This window comes from Lycium ferocissimum, unplaced genomic scaffold (assembly GCF_029784015.1).
Source record: "Lycium ferocissimum isolate CSIRO_LF1 unplaced genomic scaffold, AGI_CSIRO_Lferr_CH_V1 ctg1649, whole genome shotgun sequence".
Taxonomy (NCBI): domain Eukaryota; kingdom Viridiplantae; phylum Streptophyta; class Magnoliopsida; order Solanales; family Solanaceae; genus Lycium; species Lycium ferocissimum.
The window spans coordinates 62,608-83,394 of NW_026716629.1; the positions used below are offsets into that span (position 1 = coordinate 62,608).

The 20,787-nt window shown below is 34.7% G+C and overlaps 1 protein-coding gene across 1 annotated transcript; it reads right to left on the minus strand.

Moving 5' to 3' along the window:
• Positions 1 to 11,394: 11,394 nt before the first annotated feature.
• On the minus strand, positions 11,395 to 15,020 carry LOC132042599 (long-chain-alcohol oxidase FAO2-like). Its single transcript, XM_059433125.1, has 3 exons — positions 14,715 to 15,020; positions 13,756 to 14,028; positions 11,395 to 13,225 (listed from the first exon to the last, which is right to left on the minus strand). The coding sequence occupies exons 1-3, from the start codon at positions 14,910 to 14,912 to the stop codon at positions 11,471 to 11,473; spliced, it is 2,226 nt and encodes a 741-aa protein (XP_059289108.1). The 5' UTR covers positions 14,913 to 15,020; the 3' UTR covers positions 11,395 to 11,470.
• Positions 15,021 to 20,787: the final 5,767 nt, after the last annotated feature.

Sequence of the window (20,787 nt, forward strand, 5' to 3'; positions counted from 1 at the left end):
GGGTTGATTTCTTGAAAATAAGCTTTTTATGATTGATGATGAAATTGAATATGTGTGTGTTAATGGAGGAAAATGGGTTGATTGATTTCTTGAAATGATGATGAAGAAGAAGAACAAGAAGAAGAAGACGTGGCAATGACATGGCACTGACGTGGCGCCAATGTGGCGGAGAGTGTGCAACACTCTCCACTGTACAACTGGGATTTAAATTTTGATTGTGCCATGTCAGCCGAAAAAAGTACAAAAATACAGAAAAATAAGGCTAGGGGGGTAATAGGTCGCCCGTAAAGATTGGGTGTGTCATAATTAATCCGAGTATACGTTGGGGGGTTTTTATGTATTTTCCCTTTACTTTTCTACAATTTTTTCACCTTCTCTTATAAGTTATTACCACAATTTGACACACCTTTCAAGACTATTTTCTATAAAAGAGTGAACGATCAGAAAAATGGAACCAAAAATGGTGGATGGACTGCGTGGCGAAGAATAAGAAGTCGAGAAGAAAATGGTGGATGGACTGCGTGGAGAAGAAGAACTTGAGAAGGTGATACATTTTAGAAGGCTTGATTTAAAATTTGAATTTAATTTCTCTAATTTGGTGTTGCATGCTCGCACAAAACACATCGATATTGACTTATTATTGTATTATGTTTTACAATACGATTATATACACACACACACACAACTCAATTAATATTTTCAATCAAATTTATAGATGAAAAGACTCACAAGTTTAAATCGGATAAATCAAGGGTACGTATACCTGCAACTTATGTCGATAATTATTAAGTATATCTATAACAAATAACTATTACCTTTTTTTGTAGGTGTACACCATGAAATTTAGGACAATAATCGGACAATAATCTACTAGCCATCATAATAAAGACAAATGTTAATCGAATTTCCGTACAACTTCTACGAAATACTACTTTCATTCGACGAGAACTTCTTAATATGTATGCTGTTGTAAAAAGAAGGAGATTACAATTTCTTAAAGACAAGGCAAAAACTTTAAGACGTGAAGAATTTGTGACCATAGGTGGTGTTTCTCATATTCACATTTAAATTATATGTTGTTGAAATCTCAGATAAACTGAATATCTGATATATTAAAAAAACTGCATAAGAAAAAATTATACAATTTGTTGACTGTGTACAACAACAGACTATAGTATTAGTGACCGAAGTAATAGAAAAAACAATGCTAAGAATTTTTTCTTTTCTCTCTTGAAGGGTATCATTTCAACTTCACTTGATACTAACTTCTGGTAAGATAGTACTTTGCGACAGTAATGAATACCAATTGTATAAGCTCACTATTCGTCAATTTGAGCATGCATTCTTCCCTTTCTAATTTAGTGCAATTCATCACACTTATTCAAATATTATTTCTAATATTTTACGAAGTTTGTACTAATTAGCATGGAATACACGTGCAATGCAATAAAATATCTAATTCATTAAATATTAAGAAGTAATATTTCAATTACATGAAAGTTGAATCAAACTTTTCTGGAGCAGTAATGAATTTTAAACTGCATTGAATCAAATCAGAAATAAATTTCTATTCATTTTCTATAATTGAATTCCACGTTTTTGATCTGATTGCTCTTTTGAGCTTCCATTGGCTATTAAAGTCATTGTTTCACAATCTTTTCATATTCTATGTATTGATAAATGCATAATATATTGCCATTTCATATCACTTCTAGAGTACCTTCTTTGTGTCAAATATTTATTCATTGTTTAAATTATATCTGCCACAAAAAGGGAGTGCTCAATCATATAAGAACATCCATATAAAACTTAGAAGTCATTTTTGTCCTTGAATCAACTACAACTCCAAAAACATCTTTGTATAAAAATGTAAATATACATCCTAATAAAAAGTTTCGAAAATAAAAAGTTAAATAAAAAAAATCAAACCTGAGATATTAAGATAGTCAGCTGGAGAGGCTTTTGATTTTCTCGAGTACAATGTATCTAAGCACTAAGCTTATATAATTAAAGCAATTTATTTCTTTTGAGTAATGGATACTAATGATGTTTAGCTTTTACTATATTAAAAAGGCAAAATACATCAAATCACCCTTAAACTATACCCAAAATATCGATATTACACCTAAACTATACAGGCGACCTATTACACACCTTAACATCTTAAAAGTGAATTAAATTACCCCTCCACAGACCAAAACCAAGGCGCGTATTTGTCCACATTTTTGAGCGCGTTGGAGCTGGAAAAAAAAGGGCCGTTAAATTTTTTTTAAAAAAAAAGGGAAAATCAATTAAACAACTCCAATTAATAATCCCAACGGTTAAGTCCAAATTTTCACCCACCCACATTTACCCATACCTGACCTAAACATTTAGAACCCTAACTCTCCTAAATTGATGAAGAACAAGCCCAAATCGAAGCTCAACCCAAGTTGTTTTGAATCAAAGGTAACTAAATTCAACTTTATTTAGCTTGTTCTACTGTATAAGCTCAAGTATTGTTGTATTTCTCAGTTGTAAGAATCGCTTGGATTCACATTTTTTTTGCATTTGTCTGTAATCTTTCGTATGGAGCACTACTTAATTTGCTTTTTGTTTTTTTTTCTTCTTTCTGGTAAAGATTGTTATACAATGGCTAAAATAGGCTTGAGTAAGTTTTGTAAGCAAGAGGATGATCATGAGTTGAAGGATGTGCGATGCAAACATGGATTTCTTTTGTCATTATTGACTTCTTGGACCCCAAGGAACCCTGGTAGAAGATATTGGAGTTGTCCATATTATGGTGTAAGTGAAATTTATTTCAAAATTTGAACTTTGAAGAAGTGAATTTGATTTCAAATATTGAATTTTGAAGAGTTGAAAGACTGATTTTTTTTCTTGATTTTATTACATTTTAGGGTGTTAGATCATGTGATTTTTATCTTTGGAAGGATGCTGACATTGATCGAAGATCCAAATTTGTTATTCCTAAATTGGTGGGAAGAATTGGTGAACTTGAAGCATCATTGGAGGCTTTTGGAAAAGATGATTACAAGCCTTCTCCGTCAACAAACTCTGTGGAAAGCAAAATTGATATGAACAACATAGAGATTCAACTAGAAAATTTTGGAGAAGACATTAAGAAGATGAAGGAAAAAGAGAAGAAGTGGAAGAGCAAGTTGGCTAAGTCCAAGAAAAGGGAGAAAGTTCTTTCGATTTCCTTATTGTGTATTTGTATTGTAGTAGTAAGTTTTTTGTTTCAAAACATGTTTTTTAGAGGTGTTTCAATGAAGTTGCCCTAAGCACTTCTTGTAGTTTGGCATTTTATTAGGGGTTATTTTGTAGTGGTAAGTTTTGGTGCTTTTGGCATATTGTTAAGGGAGTTACACTTGTTAGTGTTGTAAAGAACTTGTTAGTGTTGGCATTTTGTGGAATGAATTGGCAATTGCACTTTTGAAATGGACCCCCTACTCTTATTTTGTGTAATGAATTGGCAATGTTGGCTGTAATGTTGTTGTTGTGCAATTCTTAGTCTTGTGCAATTGCTTTGCAAAATTAGTAAGTATAAGGCATAAAACAATAAGAAATTTCATTTAACATTGAAAGAACTTTCATTAATCGAAGGCATAAAACATGAAAAGAAATAAAGAGACCTATTCTATAATTACGATCTCTGGTGCCTACTTATTAACGAAGAAGCATATGCGCCCATCGACCTCGCAAGCTTGAAATTCCAAAACATCTCCTCTTTGTGGTCCGTTGTCATCAACAAACGCCTTCCATCCTTGGAAAAGACTCTTATATGCACTCACTTTATATTGCATATAGTAGGCGTGAGCATTGTGAAGAACAACCGCTTCACAGTCATGTTTTGGAAGGAATTGGAAAGTATGGGAAGGAAATATGAAGTCATTCTTGTCAACGTATGATTTCGTTAACTACTTCTCAAATGTTGTTAGGATGGTAGTCATTTTTGGTTTGAGGGGTTGCAATGAGAAGTAGTGAAAGAACTATGATTTAATAAGAATTGAGTAGTGAATGGGTGAAGCATTAATCACCAACCACCTTACTTAAAGAAGCCAATGGAAGTGGTCAAAAACTTAACCAGAAATGAATTCGAAAAACAGATTACAAGGACTTCAAAAAGTGTACCAAGACTTGACCAAAACTGGACAAAATCAGTGCCATTCAACCCAATAATAAAGGCTAACAAAACTGCCAACAATAAAATCTAACAAAATTGCCATAAAGATACGAGGCTGGACATAAATTCAAAACATATTAGACATTGCAAAACAGATTAGAACTAACGTTAAATGCAGTCACAGCTGCATAACCATTGATTAAAAGAGAGTGACTTTACATAGACAAGAACTAATGTTAAATGCAGTCACAGTTGCCAATTCAAGTGCAATCACAGCTGCCCAAAACAGACTTAAATGTAGTCATATCTACCGAACCACCACATATAGTTAAGGCAAAATACATCAAATCACCCTTAAATTGTACCCAAAAAGTAGATTTGATGTATTTTGCCTATAGTTAACCCCAACCAAATGCAGTCACAGCTGCCACAACAAAGTATTAAAAAAACAAATAGATAGAGAAATTCACAAAGCAGTCATAGCTGCCTAAAACATAGTCTTAAACTATACCAGTAGATACATAAACTAAAGCCAGAATAGTCAAATTCACAATACAGTCACTACTTAGACAATTTCACAAGGCAGTGGTACTTCCTTGGCTCATTTGTACGGCCTTGGGCCCCGGTTTGACTCTCGCTTTTTGTCCCTTCTTTGTTGAAGCCTGCCCGGAGGTCATAGCTTGTCTTCCTTGCCATTTCACACCACCACTTGCTTTGTCTGTCTTAGTTCTCCGTTGACAATCGCACTTGACTTGATGTTTCTAAACCTTTGAGTAGGCAATCCAGGCTGCTCAAATGAATAGAACTACTTGTTACTAAATTTCAGAAAATGATATTTAATTGTTAAACATAGAACAGTCTTACATTGATGATAGTTGCTCCACTTTGTGTGTGCAACACTCCCATTCCAACCATCTTTGGCCTATTAGTAGCAACACTCTACAAATTATACCAAAATATTGGCAACTAATTCAGCACTAAATTATACATGAAGTAGGTGAAATTATTTACCTTTTCAGTTGATCCCTTTGGCCTACCCCTTCCTCTACCAGTTGGAGCAGGTGCCTTTCTTGGGCCAAAAGTTGAACTTGGGCTAGCAATTGAACTTGGGCCAGCAGAAGCACTTGCACTTGGGCCAGCAGTTGTAGGCTCTCTAAAACATCTCCTTTTATTGTGACCTGGGGTTTGGCACTTGCTGCATGTCATTTCAACCCCCCTTTTGGAGAGTTCCTGTTTTTTTTAAGTTCACTTGCCTCTTTCCTCCTTGTTGTCTTAGGCCTGCCTAGCATCTTTCTCACTTCAGGTGGTATAACAGTAGGATTTGTAGATGGTGGCCACATCTTCAAGTTCAGAACTGGTTGAATAAAGTAGCTATATGTCTTCATATAGGTATCTCTAGAATACCACTGAGAAATGTAATCCATTGGGTTCAACCTCTTGTGGTGAAAGCAAAGAATTGCATGAGGACATGGGATGCCTTTGAACATCCATGCTCTACAAGAACAAGTTTGTCTAGGCAGATCCACAACATGTCTGAATGACCTTTAAGAACCTCATACCCTGTATCAGAATTCCACTCAATACTGCATTTCATAGACCTCGCAGTGTGATCTGTCAGAACTTTCAATGCCATTGGAGAAATGTCATGTATCCAACTGTCACAAAACTCCCTCATCTGTCCTGCTCTCTTCATCATTTTGACTCTTATTTCTTCAAGTATAGTTATTACGCTTTTTTATGCCTTGCGGCCCAAGATTCAAAAGTCTGAAACATTCAGCCATGTTGTTGTCTATAATGTCACACTTTATGGTATATTTCATGTAAACCTTGCCTCACGTTTCAGGGTTGTAGTACATCAACTTATCAAGACATTCTTCTCCTAACAGTTTCATGTAGTCTAAGTTCTCATTCAACCGAGACTCAAAAGTTGACTTTGCACAACTCCAGAAGCAATTCTTCCTCTCAAGGCCTCTATATTTTTAGGACCAATTGGCTAAAACATGCCTAGCGCACATTCTATGTTCAACATTGGGCAGCTGCTCTTTTATGGCACTTTCAAGACCCTGTGAGGAATAAAAAATAGGTAGTTAGTAAAGTAAAAGAACATCAGTGTAAAGAGTTATGAAATGGAGTGAATTCAACACTTAAATCTTACCTTTTGGATATCTGTTATAACAACAATGTCTGTCCCATCTCCCAGCTGAAGATCTTCCTTTAAAATTCTAATAAACCAAGTCCAATTGTGCTTGTTCTCAACCTCAACTACCGCCGGAGCGCGTGGCATCATCTCGATTGTTTCCATCTTTACAAAAAAGAACAAGTAATTGACCTTTTGAGATTCCCTTTAAAAAGCAACCATCCAAACCAATGCACTTCCTACAACCGCCTAAGTATGACTTCTTCATTGCATCAAAACATATGTAGAATCCTCTAAACATTTTTTTCCATCTTCAAATGTCTCATCACTAAGCCTAACTACACATGTACTACCTGGATTTGATCTTAACGACTCATCCCTATAATCTAAAATCCTCCCCAACTCCAAAACATGGTCACCCATCAACTCAGCTAAAACCATGTTTCTTTCTCTTCTACACACAGTTCTACCAAAATACAGATCCAACTCCTTCTTAATGAGCTGCTGAAACTCAAAAATCCTAATGTTTGGTTGTTCCTTTATTCTCTCATTATAGTGACTAGATAAGAATTTGGTATTGCAAAGCTTGTTCCTATTGGTAGGGTCACACTTGTGAATTGGATTATAGTTCTTCACCACAAAGTTGTTAGTCCTAGAGTCAAGACTAGCAAATAAAAGCCAAGGACAACCCTCTACACACCAAACCCTTACCCTTGTAGGTTCATTAATATATTTTTCAATGGCAACATGCTCATGGATTGCATACTTGGTAACTGCAGTTCTAAATTCATTAACAATTTCAAATTGGAGGCCTGTTTCCCACATTATTTTCTTGGAGGTTTTATCAAACACAACTCTGTTTGTCACCTTCCTTCTTTTTGCTTTTACTCTCTGTTCAACTACTCCTTCATCATCATCGATATGTCATCCGGATCGCCTCAAAATCGGCGCCTTCATCTGAGGGGTAATAAGGCTCATCACCAGCCAACTTACCTTCGATGGTGTCTCTATTACCACCTTCGCATTCATCATACCCCACATCTGGCCCTTTTGGTCCTGAACCTAACTTAACATGTTCAGGGACAGGAGCTCTTTCACCCCTCTTCCTTCTTTTTCTTTTTCCAGCTCTCTTTTCCTCCCTAAAACCCCTTAGCTTCTCATCTACATCACTCTCACTATGTACTTCTCCTTCATTAAACAATCTATCTAGGTATGAATCTAAATCACTACCAGTTTTAAAAAAATCAGGGACAACCCTAGTTTGTGAAGATTCAACAGTAGTATGAGGGGCATAATCTGATTCAGCAGTAGTATGAGGGGCATGATTTGATTCAGCAGTGGTATGAGGGACAGGAATAGGTTCATTAGTAGTAGTAGGGACAGGATTTGATGCAGTAGCAGTAGTGTTGGGGGTAGGATTTGGTTCAGTAGTAGTATTAGGGGAAGGATTTGATGCAGCAGCATTAGTATTAGGAGCAGGATTTGATTCAGTATTGTCAACAGTTGGAGGAGTACAAGGGGCAGAAGTTGGAGGATTAGGTTGGAGAGGGGCAGTATTTTGAGTTGGTTCAAAAGGAGGTTCATTAAATGGCTCTAAATCAGCATCAAAGGCATTAAAAGATGCAACACCACTACCCCCAATGTCTTGACCAGTCACTTTATCAAAGAAAACACCACTTTCCCCCTCCACATGGGTTACATATTCTAATATGGGTGGGACCACTAGGGGCTCTTCAACTATGTGACACACAAAAGCCTCCAAAATATCCTCATCCCCCAAACATGTAGCAACTAGGGTTATATCCCTATCACATTTGATTTCTACCAATACCACACTATCAACAAATTTAAGATAAATGGTGCATTTACCAGGGTCATACCCTAATTCTTTCACACAATCAAGCAATTCAAAGTAACAAAACCTATATAAATCCATACGTGTAAGTTCAGTTACTTGTCCACCAACGTAGGGATTTTTGCCAGTCGTTAAATTCCCACCATGGTAAAATCGCAAAGTAATCAGTTCATAAGACATATTTCAACCTGAAAACAGTACAAATACTTCAATTTCATAGTCAAACACTTGACAACAACCAAATCGACAACAACACATGCCACAACAATTAATTTTTACATATTCAAGCATTTACCCAATCAATTACACTGTAAATTTGCAGAATAATTAAAGACGCAAAAAAACCCTAGTTCTAATCGCACAATATAGAAACAAAATGAGACAAGGGACTAACCTTTTAGTAACACAGACGATGGTTGTCCTCCAAACGTCAACAAAAAAGCCAACTTCGAATCGTCCAAGTTCAAAAAATTAGCAACACTTCGATTATAGATTTAAGATGAAGAAAAACTAAAAAACTCTATGAAATCTGACAATATTGAGCAGGTAAACTAAAAAAAAATGATTTAGGACCAATATTGAACGATTTGTTGTTTGTGGTGTCGTTTGGTTTTCTTCAATTACGATTTGGACGTCTGATGTGGGTTTGGGTGATTGAAACGGGTTTGGGGTATTAAAAATGGGTATGGGGTGTTAAAAATGGGTTTGGGTATTAAAATGGATTTATTATATTAAATATATTATAATGGTGTGATTAGAAAATAAATCAGTTCATTTAATATGTGGCATCACCCAAGGGCGAGTGTTGCCGACGCCCTTCAGTAATTAGGGGTTTTGGTCTGTGGAAGGGTAATTTAATTCACTTTTAAGATGTTTAGGTGTGTAATAGGTCGCTTGTATAGTTTAAGTGTGATATCGACATCTTGGGTATAGTTTTGGGGTGATTTGATGTATTTTGCCATATTAAAAATTGTAACCTTTCAAAGTGTAATGAGTAGAGCTATTATTATTCAAACAAATTATAACGGCAATCATGTTAATGAATTATCTCATCAATCCAAGAAAACCAACAGATGCACTTCTCTGTATTATAAAGTTGTTAGTTCATGAGAGGAAAGAAGCGGAGGGGAACAAGCTTTGCTTCACAAAAATGCGATGGAGTTAGAATCAGCTAAGGCGAAGCTCAAAGTCAAGGAAAATTCATGACGCGGGGGAAGTTATATGCAGAGCAATGATAACTAAGGGTGTGTTCGGTATGAAGGAAAATGTTTTCCTGGAAAATGTGTTCTTGGAAAATAAGTAAATTTCTACTGATTTTCTCATGTTCGTTTGGGTAGCGGAAAATAAGTGAATTTCTTACTTATTTTCTCATGTTCGTTTGGTTGGTAGAAAACATTTTCAGGAAAATACCCACCCAAGCCCCACAACTCCACCCCCACCCCCAACCCCACCCCACGCCCAATTTTTTTTTTTTGAAGTATTTAATTTTTTTTTGGATTTTCTAAACCACTACATCCCCCCTCCCTCCGGGTGTGGACCCATACCACACCGACCCCCACAACCACCCACCCCCCACCCTCAATTTTTTTTGGACGGGGTGATAGGGTGTCAGGAAAGAGGGGTGGGGTGGGGCAAAAAACCCCAAAAAAAAAAAAAATTCAAAATTTTTTTTTCAAAACAAAATTAATTTTTTTTTTTGGAGGGTTGGGGCAGGGGTGGGGGCAGGGTGGGTGAGGTGGAGGTGGGGCAAGGGTGGGGTGGTACAAAAATTCAAAACCTTTTTTTCAGAACAAAATTAATTTTTTATGGGGGGGGGGGGGGGGGGGGTGAGGTGAGGTGGTGCAAAAAACAAAACAAAAAAAAAATTCAAAACTTTTTTTCAAAACAAAATTAATTTTTTTTTGTGAGGGGGTGGGGTGGCGGTGGGGCAGGGTGGTGCAAAAAACAAAAAAATTCAAAACTTTTTTTTCAAAACAAAATTAATTTTTTTGGGGGGGGGGGTGGGGGAGCAGGGTGGGTAGGGCAGGGCTGGGGGTGGGGTGGTGCAAAAAACAAAAAAAAATTCAAAACTTTTTTTCAAAACAAAATTAGTTTTTTTTGGGGTGGGGGTGGGGGGGGCGGGGTGGGTGGCGTGGGGGTGGGGCGGGGAGTGGGTTGGGGTGGTGCAAAAAACAAAAAAACAAAAAAATTCAAAACTTTTTTTTCAAAACAAAATTAATTTTTTTGGGTGGGGGTTGGGGGGGTGGGGCGGGGGCAAGGGTGGTTAGGGTCCGATGCGGGTGGGGGTGGGGTGGGGTGGTGCAAAAAATAAAAAAAAAATCAAAACTTTTTTTTCAAATCAAATTTTTTTTTTTTTTTTTGGCCAAGTGGTGGGGCAGGCGTGGGTGGAAGGGGTAGGCGTGGGGGTGGTGTGGGAGAAGGGGTGGGGTGGTGGGAGTGGTTGGGGGTGGGCTGGGTGGTTGGTGGAATGCACTTATAGACTTGTTTTCCCTACTTTTATTAGGGAAGTCATTTTCCCCATTTTTGAGGAACTTGTTTTCCTAAAGAAAATGTTTTTCAAAATTTTTGACCAAACGAACATGGGAAAATTGAAAAACATTTTCTGAAAAATGTTTTCCTCCATACCGAACACACCCTAAGATTGTACATATATTTATTAGTCTTTATATTTTTCCAACATTTTATTTCGTCTAAATTTGATTTGCAGAATTCCAGATGATATCTGGGCCATATTTCATAGCATATAAATACGGTTGCCTCAAAATGATGTTCGTTCGATATTTCACCATTTGTTGACAAAATTCAAATTTTTGAGTATTTGATTTGATGTATGCATATACCACGTCGAGAGACAAAAGTTGAATTGCAAAAAAGCATGCTAGCAATTTATTCCTACTTCTACTTGAGTTATGATCCTAATATAATTGGCCCAATCTTCTCTAGCTATGATTATGTTATTGTATCGCTTCCTCTCTGGTATATGTATCAATGTAGATGTAAATACATGAACATAATTAACCAATTAGAAGATTCTCAATTTTGAAAAATAAAATAAGTATTTCTTTTTAGTAATTTCTTCATGGATAGAAAAAAAACTAAATATTTAATGGATTCTTCCATCGGGTCAAATATTTCATTAAGTTCTTTGATTTATTAGAGAAGTATGCAACAAGATGTACGATCTCTCAAGTCCGACATGTTTTTATGTGGTGTTCTCAAAGCTTTTGTAATCTTAGAAAAAGGGTACACGCGCAACGCACGTGCCGAGAGACTAGTTGATTGAAATGGAAATGGTAACTTTTATTTTCGAGGTAAGGTTACAGAATTATTCTGAGGTACGAAATACACATTTATTTCATTTACATATGTCTGAATCTAGCTTTTCATTGTGCAGTGCCTCTGCTATTCTCTTGGCAATGCAATAAGCAGTGGACTGTATAGTGATCATCGGATTGACACCAACTGCAGTAGGAAGCACACTTCCATCGCATACATATAAGCCTTTTGCTTCCCAACATTCGCCATTTTCATCCACTGCTCCGTCTTCCTCATTTGTCCCCATCCTACAGCTTCCCATTTGATGTGCAGAGGCATAAATTGCCCAGTGTTCTCCTTTAGAACTTGCCCCTCCAGGAGCTCCAACTGTATCCAGAAACTCTTCTAACTCTTCATTCTTGATCCCTTTACAACTTAATTTCTGTCCATCGCTTCGATATGTTCCCACTTCAACAGCTCCTGCTGCAATCAGTATCCTCAATGCCCTTCTTAAACCAGCTTTGATATTCTCTTTATCAATTCCGTCCAATCTGTATTTTATCCTCCCTGCCTTCTTTACTTCTCCTGAACCTTGATCTCTTATCAAGGCTAACAGAGTGACTGTTCGCGAGTACTTTGTCATCATCTCCTTCATATCCTGCCCAGAAGTCCATGGAAAAAAGCTGGCGAAAGTAGCAGGTCCTAGAGCTGTAGCTTCTATTATGGCCTGTGCATTAGTTTCTTCAGGTACCATCTTATGAAGGGATGTCATTATTCCTCCCTCATAATTTTTCCCTTTGATTTCAGACATGGATTCAGGGAAGTATCCCCACGCCAAAAGAACAGGGTGGAGATGGAGGTTTGTCCCGATGTTCTTGTTCTGCAGTCCACTGGAAATCAGTAAGGGAGGTGTGAAGAGAGATCCACAGGAAGAAATCGTGGTTCGAGCTTCAATATGTAGCTTCTTAGTGATCTGCTTGCTTTCAGTATTAGCAATTACCCCAAAGCATCTTTTTCTCATCTTCCCATCCATGTTATCTTCCAGTATGAACCTTTCTGCAGTGCATCCAGTCAAGATAACGGCGCCTGCATTAACAGCATCAACAAGCCAAGTGGAATCAGTCCCTTTCTTGTCTCCTGTTTTACAACCATAACCACAAGAACCACAATAATGATTCTCCGAACAATTTCTTGGTATTTTCTCCACTTTCAAACCAAGATTTTCACACCCTTTTCGTAATACTTGGTTCTGAAATCCTTCCCCAAAGCAATTCTCTGTTACACCAATCCGTTTGCATACTGCATCCATAGCAGACTGATATTCAGAAGTTGCAAACCATGAAATCTTGTGATTCGCAGACCAGTCATTGAGAACATCATTTGGAGTTTTAATAGATGCAGACCAGTTTACAGCAGATCCACCACCAACTGTTTTTCCAGCCGTAACCATTACCTCTCCATCAAGAGTACTAAGCATTGCACCTGACTCATATAGTTCATTCAATGAAGGACCTTCAAGACCAGAATAATCTTCTGGTACAAAGTAATGACCTTTTTCGAGCACGACGACTTTGTGACCTGATTTTGCAAGGATTCCAGCTGCAACACCTCCTCCACATCCAGAACCAACAATCACAACATCACATTTAATCCTAAAGGTGTTGTCTTTTGTGTCCTCAATAAGAGGTAGACCTTTCTTGGATAATGACTCTTTGAAAGTTTCATCACTCTCATTTATGGTTTCCACAATCCCTTTATCAAGTGGTCTTTCTTTATTGTTTTCACATGGGGTCTCTCTTGTCTCTGGATGATAGCCAATTGCTTCCCATGTTGGATTTTTACAATTTTCTTCAGTCTGTCCATACCAACAAATATCCAAAGTCAAGAATAGTTCCAATATATTATAAAAAATTCAATAATGCATTCATGAACAACAAGAAGTCCAATAATTGAGGCTTATCACTAATTTTATCCTTTTTAGACACTCTTTCTTTCCTAGTGCCAAATAATTTCAAGTACTCGCTCCGTCTGAAATTGTTTGTCGTGAATTCTAAAAATAGTTGTCTCATTTTAGAAGTTCAAGACAAAATTAATTATTTTTTCTCATTTTATCCTTAATAGTAATTGTTACGGAGATGGCACATAGACAGTAAATATTCAATGAAGAGAGACTATATCTTAAGACATAAATAAGGGTAAATAGTTTAAAACCCTCCTAATTAATATTTTCTTAAGGGGCGTGTAAAAGAGAAACACGGCAATTAATTGAAATGGAGGGGGTATTATATTTAAAAAAAAAACGTATGATGAGCATGATCTGATACTAAACATACTTTATAAACTTGTATAATAGGAGTAATTATGTAGGCCGGCGAGGAGCATTACCCAAGAGAAGAATATGAAGAAACACATAATTTTGATCAATACGAAAGTAATTCTCAGTGGAATGAGAAAACTTTCTCTGGACCATGTTTGCAGAAGAGTTTCTCTATGCTTTAAGGATAATTCAGAAAAGTTGTGAACAAAGGGCCATCTCCTATCCAAGCAAATTTTACCACAAAGTAGAAGAGTCCCTAATCTTGTTGATAACAAAAACACAACTATCTTTATTATGAATAATGCCTTTGGCTTGCTCCTCTTCACTAGTAGTTCTGCAACCTATTCACCAACCAATCAAAACAGAATATCAACAGAGAAGACAAAAAAAATACACTCAGTCCAATAGTAGAAGATATCAAAGAGACAAAAACCCATGCTTTATTAAGAAAAAAAAAAAAAGCTCAAAACAATAGTGGAAGATAACAAAGAACAAGGCTTTATAAAAAAAAAAAGACCATCTTTATATTAAAAGAAGAATTTTGTTTGCAAAAAGGGTCTTTTCAAGAAGCAGAAAAAGACCATCATACAAAAGAATAATCTTGTTTGGAAAAAGGGGTCAAGTTTAGCCCCTAGAGCGTGGCCTAGTGGTGAATGAAGTGAGAAGATAATCATAAGGTCTCGGTGCACAGAGTTACCTGCTACCTGCTATTGGTGGAAGCGGTGGCAGAATCAAGATTTCACTTAAAAGGGTTCAAAATATAGAGAATTAAAAACACGTAGAAGTTAGGAGATTCAACATATATTATATATACATAAAAATTAATTTTAATCTTATATATAGTACAATGTAATTTTTCACTGAAAAGTATTCGGATGACCCTTCCACCCACTTAGCTCCACCCTGCGTGGAAGGTAGTAGCTATCCTGTAAAATTAGTCCAGACGGACATAAATTTAGCCAGGACACCACGATTATTAAAAAAAGGAGGTCAAGTTTTAAAAAACATGGGAAAAGAGAGAATTTACCTCATTGGGGAGCGGAGGATGAGAGCCAGAAGAAGTAAAGAAGGAATCAAGAGCCTTGTCATTGCTAGGTGGGAGTGGTGGAATGAGAGTTTCACAAAAGGAAGAAATAGTTTGGATTTGAGAAGAAGAGAAGCCATGGCTATAGGGACTTCTAATTCTTCCTCCTTTCAATGAAGAATGATACTGTTTTCCATTCATCTTTGTTATTACACACAAACAAGACTAGCTCAGCTTTGTTGTATTAATAGTCGCTCCTTTTCTAGTTCCTGACTTATGTGTATCTGTGATAATGTTTGAGCTGAAAAGGATATATATTATAAATATTACTCGGAAGCCAGATTAGAATTATCATTGGTTTTGACGTACCAAAATCTTGTGGTCGATAATTTGATTAATCTATAGGCTTGGGACCCTTTCTTACTAGACTATTAATTATAATATTAAAAATAGTACTAGTATAAGATATCTAGCTATAGTGCTTACTCCTGTTTTCGCTTACTCCTCCTGTTTTCTTTTAAGGTATGAAAAGAGAGCCTGTTAATATAGGCAACTATTAGAGATCACCAATCCAACTTTTTCTTTATTTAAGTAGGATTAGCAGGATTTCTTTAGTAACATGTAAGTAAAAAGCTCTCGCCTCTTGGCCACGCTTTTAAAGGTTTTAACTTGTGTGCGAGAAAGAATAATTAATTAATTAATTTTTAAAAAAATATAAGTAAATTAAATAAAAAGATAAAAAGTAATGAGAAAAAAAGAATGTACTTACTACTGGGTTGTAAATTAGAAACTAGAGTAATACTTTTTAGTCTTAGAATTTATATTATGTTTAATTCCTTTTGAACGTGATCTGAATTAGTGATAAAAAATAATAATTTATATTTGTTCTCTTAATTTTTTTTCCTTCTATGATATGAATTTGCGCAAGAATCGGTGGTAGAAGATTCTATTTCATATTGCAAAAGTTTCATGTTCAAATTATACCAAAAATCACTTAGAAAATGTTATTTCGAAGACGAAAAAGCTTAAAAATTTATTGCACGTATTGCATATGTCTTGCTTTTGAAATTAGGTTTACCTGCCATTTTGCTTCTTCAATTAAAAGCGATCAACCCATCCTAATTTCATTTAATTCTTTTGATCTTTTTAGGGTTGGGTTGATCACGCCCTATATTGACACCTCTAATGAAAAGTTGTAGTCAAAGAAAAAACTTAATTTGACTGCCCGAGGAGTAATAATATCGTTACATGAGATAAAATAGATAGTATTTTTCTTTTGTTATTTTGAACTACACAACAACATCAAATTAGGTAAATTTGACACTGGGTATGAAAATAATTACTCAGCATCAGTGTTTGATGTGAAATATTATTAGTTAACCATAATTAGGTTATAAAACTCTACGTTCAAACGCATGTCATTCATTTACTGTGTTAATGTAATTATCAATTGCGAGTAAATTCTTTTTTCCTTATCCTACAATTACTCTTTCACGTTAAATGAAAAATAAAACGTTTTCAAGCAAAAATACAAGTAGACCAAGAATACCATTAGGACAAAATTAGAAGTAAAAAGACCAGCAACGGCAAACTCACATAATTTTTATTTATTCCGACTCGTGATTTACTGATTAATGCATGTGATAGTGTCTTTTTTTATTATTTTTTTATTTTTTTTTATTATTATTATTATTATTATTATTATTATTATTATTATTATTATTATTATTATTATTATTATTATTATTATTATTATTATTATTATTATTATTATTATTATTATTATTATTATTATTAGATAGGGGGTAGGGGAAGGGGATTCAATGTGGGATTAATCCTCACCAACAAGGTGAAAATTCAGGTAGCTAACCAACTGAGCTACTAGATCCCTACGCACGTGATAGTGTCAGCTGTGGAAAAGAGACATTTTTTCTCTAAGTTTAGAATTAGAATTATATTTGGCTTTGACGTTCGAAATTATGTGGTTGATAATTTAGGTGCCGTTTGGCCATAAAAATTATTCACTTTTTTCCGGAATTTTTTTTCACTCTTTTGACTTTTGGGCGTTTGGCCAAAAATATTCCGAATACAACTTGAAATTGTATTCCGGAATACCAAAAACTCAAAAAATTTGTTTTTCAAAAATTTTTCACTTTTTTACTTTTTTACAACTACATTTCACCAAAAACTACAATTTCAAAAACTATGGCCAAACACAACTCCAACTTCAAAAATTCCAAAAAAAAATGAATTTGTTTTTGATATCTATGGCCAAACGCCTACTTAGTTTCATATAGGCTTGGGATCCCTACTACACTATTACTTATAACTTATATGTTCAATTTAAGAGATAAGTATACATCATTAGTGCTTACTACTTTTGTTTGCTTCCAAGCTAACGGTGCGGGTTCGATTCCCGCTACCCGCTCTCTATCTATTTATTCTAAATATTTTAATCTTTTCATTAAATCAACTCTCTCAATTACACGTGTTTTAGGGAGTTGAACGTCTTATTCTTATGAGTGGCCTTTTGAAATTCTTCGTCCTCGGGCAGATCACATATGCCCGGATAAAGCCAAAGAGGCTATCTATGTCCCGCTCACGCAAATCCCCATGCCAGATAGGCGACTATTTAACATGGCCCATTCTAATACATTTAAACATAAACAACAGAAAAGAAATATGCAGCGCCGAAATCCTTATTGTAAGCAACAAACAGAAAGAGATAGAGAAAAAAAAAGAACAAAGAAGGAAAGAGCATCTTAAAGGAAGGGGCATTTTCGTGGACTGGACGAGAGAGATAGTCATTCCAAACTCCTTCTGCCCTTGGGGAAAGAAAGACTACCGTACAAACAAAAAAAAAAAGAAGTTAAAATTAGGTAGAATCTTAGAATGGGAAAAATAAATTCTTTTCATTTTAAGAAATTAGAGTAATAACAACTTGTCTATCTGTCTTTCACGTTAAAATGATGAAACGTTTCTCTCAAACGAAAAGATGTAGAACCAAAAATTATACAGTACAAAACTTTAACACTATTTTTGTTCGATTGGAATAAGACAGATAGAGTTCGAGTAAGAATGAAAATACCTCGAAAAATATTCATGATACGTCTGTCGTATAAAAAAAAAGAAAAATATCTACCTATTTTGGATGGTTATTACTTCTTGTGTTGTACTATATCCTATTCTTACTTTAAATATAATGTTTATTTTGATTGTAATTATTTTTTATTGTATTGTTAAATCCATTGTATAACATGTTATGTAAAGATGAAAAGATCATTTTATGTAACGACTAATTTGGTGTGATCGCGTCATTACCTTATGCTTTTCTCCCATCTTGCTTACTTATGTATAGTATTTAATAATTTTATTTTACTTTTTACCCTATCATTTTCTATAAAAACTTTCTCATATCATACTTTTTATGTAATATTGTAAATTTATTCTTCAAATTGTTGGTGCATGACATTATTTCATGATGGAAAACGATAGAATTTATCCGGACAATGTATATATTCATCACAATACACAATACAATATAATAAGGAGTATGAAACAATATCTAGCAAATCCATTCAAACTTGTTGGATGCTTGTTATCATTGCGTAGTGTATTGCTTTATACTATGTCGTATTGTATTGTATTATAGATAAAATGTTTGAATATATTGTATTGCAATGGTTTAATGACATTTTTATTGTTTGATTTGGTTGTGTCATATTGTATAATAACTCTGAGTTTACTGTAATGCCCTTGAATATCGTAAATATTAGATATCAACCATTACTAATGAAAATAATTTAAGTGACTTTTTTTTCTACTTATCACCAATTATATAGACTCTGTAAATATACTTATTAAATCTCTAAATACATGCAACTCCTAATTATGAAAGTAATCAAAAACAAATAATATTAACAACTTTTTAATAAGCCATTCAGAACTTGAAAAACTAGTCAGTGATAAGAAGTAGAGGAAGAGTACTAAGGAGGAGGAACTTAAACTATGATGAAGACAAAATAAGGTGCCATGAAAAATCCTTGGTAGGGAGCACTTCCCCCGGAAAAGGCTCTATCCGGCGCGATTTCGGATATAGTCGGGTTTCAATGCGGGTACCGAATGCTAGGTGGAATCAAAAAAAAAAAAAAAAAAAAAAAAAGGTAAAACCGTAAAAGGAAGGAGTTAAAACAGAAATATATGATAACGATCTCATCACACAAGTTCAATTGTTACATAAAATTAGTTTTTCATTGTTACTTGATAATACATTTAACAATAACATAAAATAATAAAATTCAAATAACTATCAAATACACATCGTATTTAAAATAGCAATACAATACAATAATAATAATTAATACACCACCCAAACAAAGCTGTAATAGATAATTAATATACGGATGTATAATTTAATTCGAGTCAAATCACGCAAAGCCTTCTCATAAATAATGTCGAACATATGCTATAGCACTTTACGAATTTTGGTTAGTACTTAGACAATATCATAAAGTACCCGGAAATAACCGAGGTTATTAGAACGTGGATTACAATTTTAATTAGTACTAATAAAATACTTTAACTAATAATGGTAAATAAAGATACCACTTTATGTCAAGAAAGGCATGAGTTTCTAATCTATTTATACGTATAGTATATGCTTTTTAAGAAAAGCTTGACGTGAAAGTAGAGAACGAAACACAACTTTTAGGTTCAAACGAACTCAAGGCATTGTACTCGCTCAGTGCACTTTTACTTGTTCATAATAGATTTTGGATATAATGATCAAAAACACACCTTAGTATTTTTTTTTTTTTTAGTTTCATACCTGAACTATCAAGTGCTTGTATTTTCAATCTAAACTATCACCAACTATTAAACAGAAAAAGAAAAAAAAAACTGTTATATTTTTCTTGATATACTAAAGTGGACAAATAAAAGTGAAAATTTATTTTTAATATAGTGGACAAGTAAAAGTGAACGAATGGAGTATATCGTGAAAGTGAAATTTGGAAATTGTACATTCCTCTCACGCAATATTGTTTTGCCATTTCAAGAACAAGTTTGGCTATATATGTTTATTTTGTTAGCATTGCAACTTTTGGTCTTGGAAAGGAGAGTGGGAAAGAGAGATGGCAATTTCATAATGATAATTCAACGCACAATGATAGCCAAAAAAAAAAAAAAAAAAAGGGTTGACACACAAGGGTGGATGGGTGGGACAGGGGATGATTTTTCGTTTGGAAGAACTGGTTCTCATAATTTAACTTTTTTCTTATATAAAATGTTAATTTACTACAATCATCCCCTTATTCAGCAGTAAAAATTGTGTATATGAAGCTAACCACTATGTGTTGCAAGAAGCTTTGATGTATACCAAATGAAAGCATTAAACCGATGAGCTTAAAGGAAATTGCATGAGTTGATTTTTGGGTTATTAGTTTCAACTTCCAATTAAGTGCAACAAATTAAATTGACGACCAAGCCTCATTTAATACGCATAGCCATTAGTTAAGTTAGCTTTATCATATAAAGTCTCTTAATTTGACACTTTCTGTGTTTGGGTTGTCTATCAAGCTTCGTCTTTCTGTATAATACAACTTATTACTAGGTTTTCTTTTTGTTTTTTTATAAATTAAATACAACAGTATTTAATTAATGCATATTTTGTTTTTCGTAGAAAAGAAAAATCAATTTAACAAGTGAATCAAACATTTTTCGTTCATGATGCCGATTTGATTTTGGAAATGGCTAGAGTTTCCGGCCGACCTCTTTCATTAGCTAGTAACTAGTATTAGTAATCATGCGAATAGGGGCGTTCAAATGAGACCAAAAAACCGATTCGAATAGGTAAATCGAGTCAAACCGATTTAATGAACCGAAAATCGGCTCGGTTTGGTTTGATTTGGTTTTAAATTTTGAAAAACCGATTAACATTTGCTTTGGTTTGCTGTTACACAAAAAAAAAAAAAAAAAAAAAAGAATCAAATCGAACCAAACCGATAGATACATACATATTTAAAATATTGTGTTGTGTGTGTGTCTATATATATATATATATATATATATATATATA

What these genes read in the sequence shown, in the direction of transcription:
- LOC132042599 (XM_059433125.1), bottom strand. Translation starts at nt 14,912, where the DNA reads ATGAATGGAAAACAGTATCATTCTTCATTGAAAGGAGGAAGAATTAGA. An exon ending in ATCCTCCGCTCCCCAATGAG is followed by an intron (nt 14,029 to 14,714) that starts GTAAATTCTCTC and finishes GTTGGTGAATAG; the next exon opens with GTTGCAGAACTACTAGTGAA. An exon ending in TCTTCATATTCTTCTCTTGG is followed by an intron (nt 13,226 to 13,755) that starts GTAATGCTCCTC and finishes TGGTATGGACAG; the next exon opens with ACTGAAGAAAATTGTAAAAA.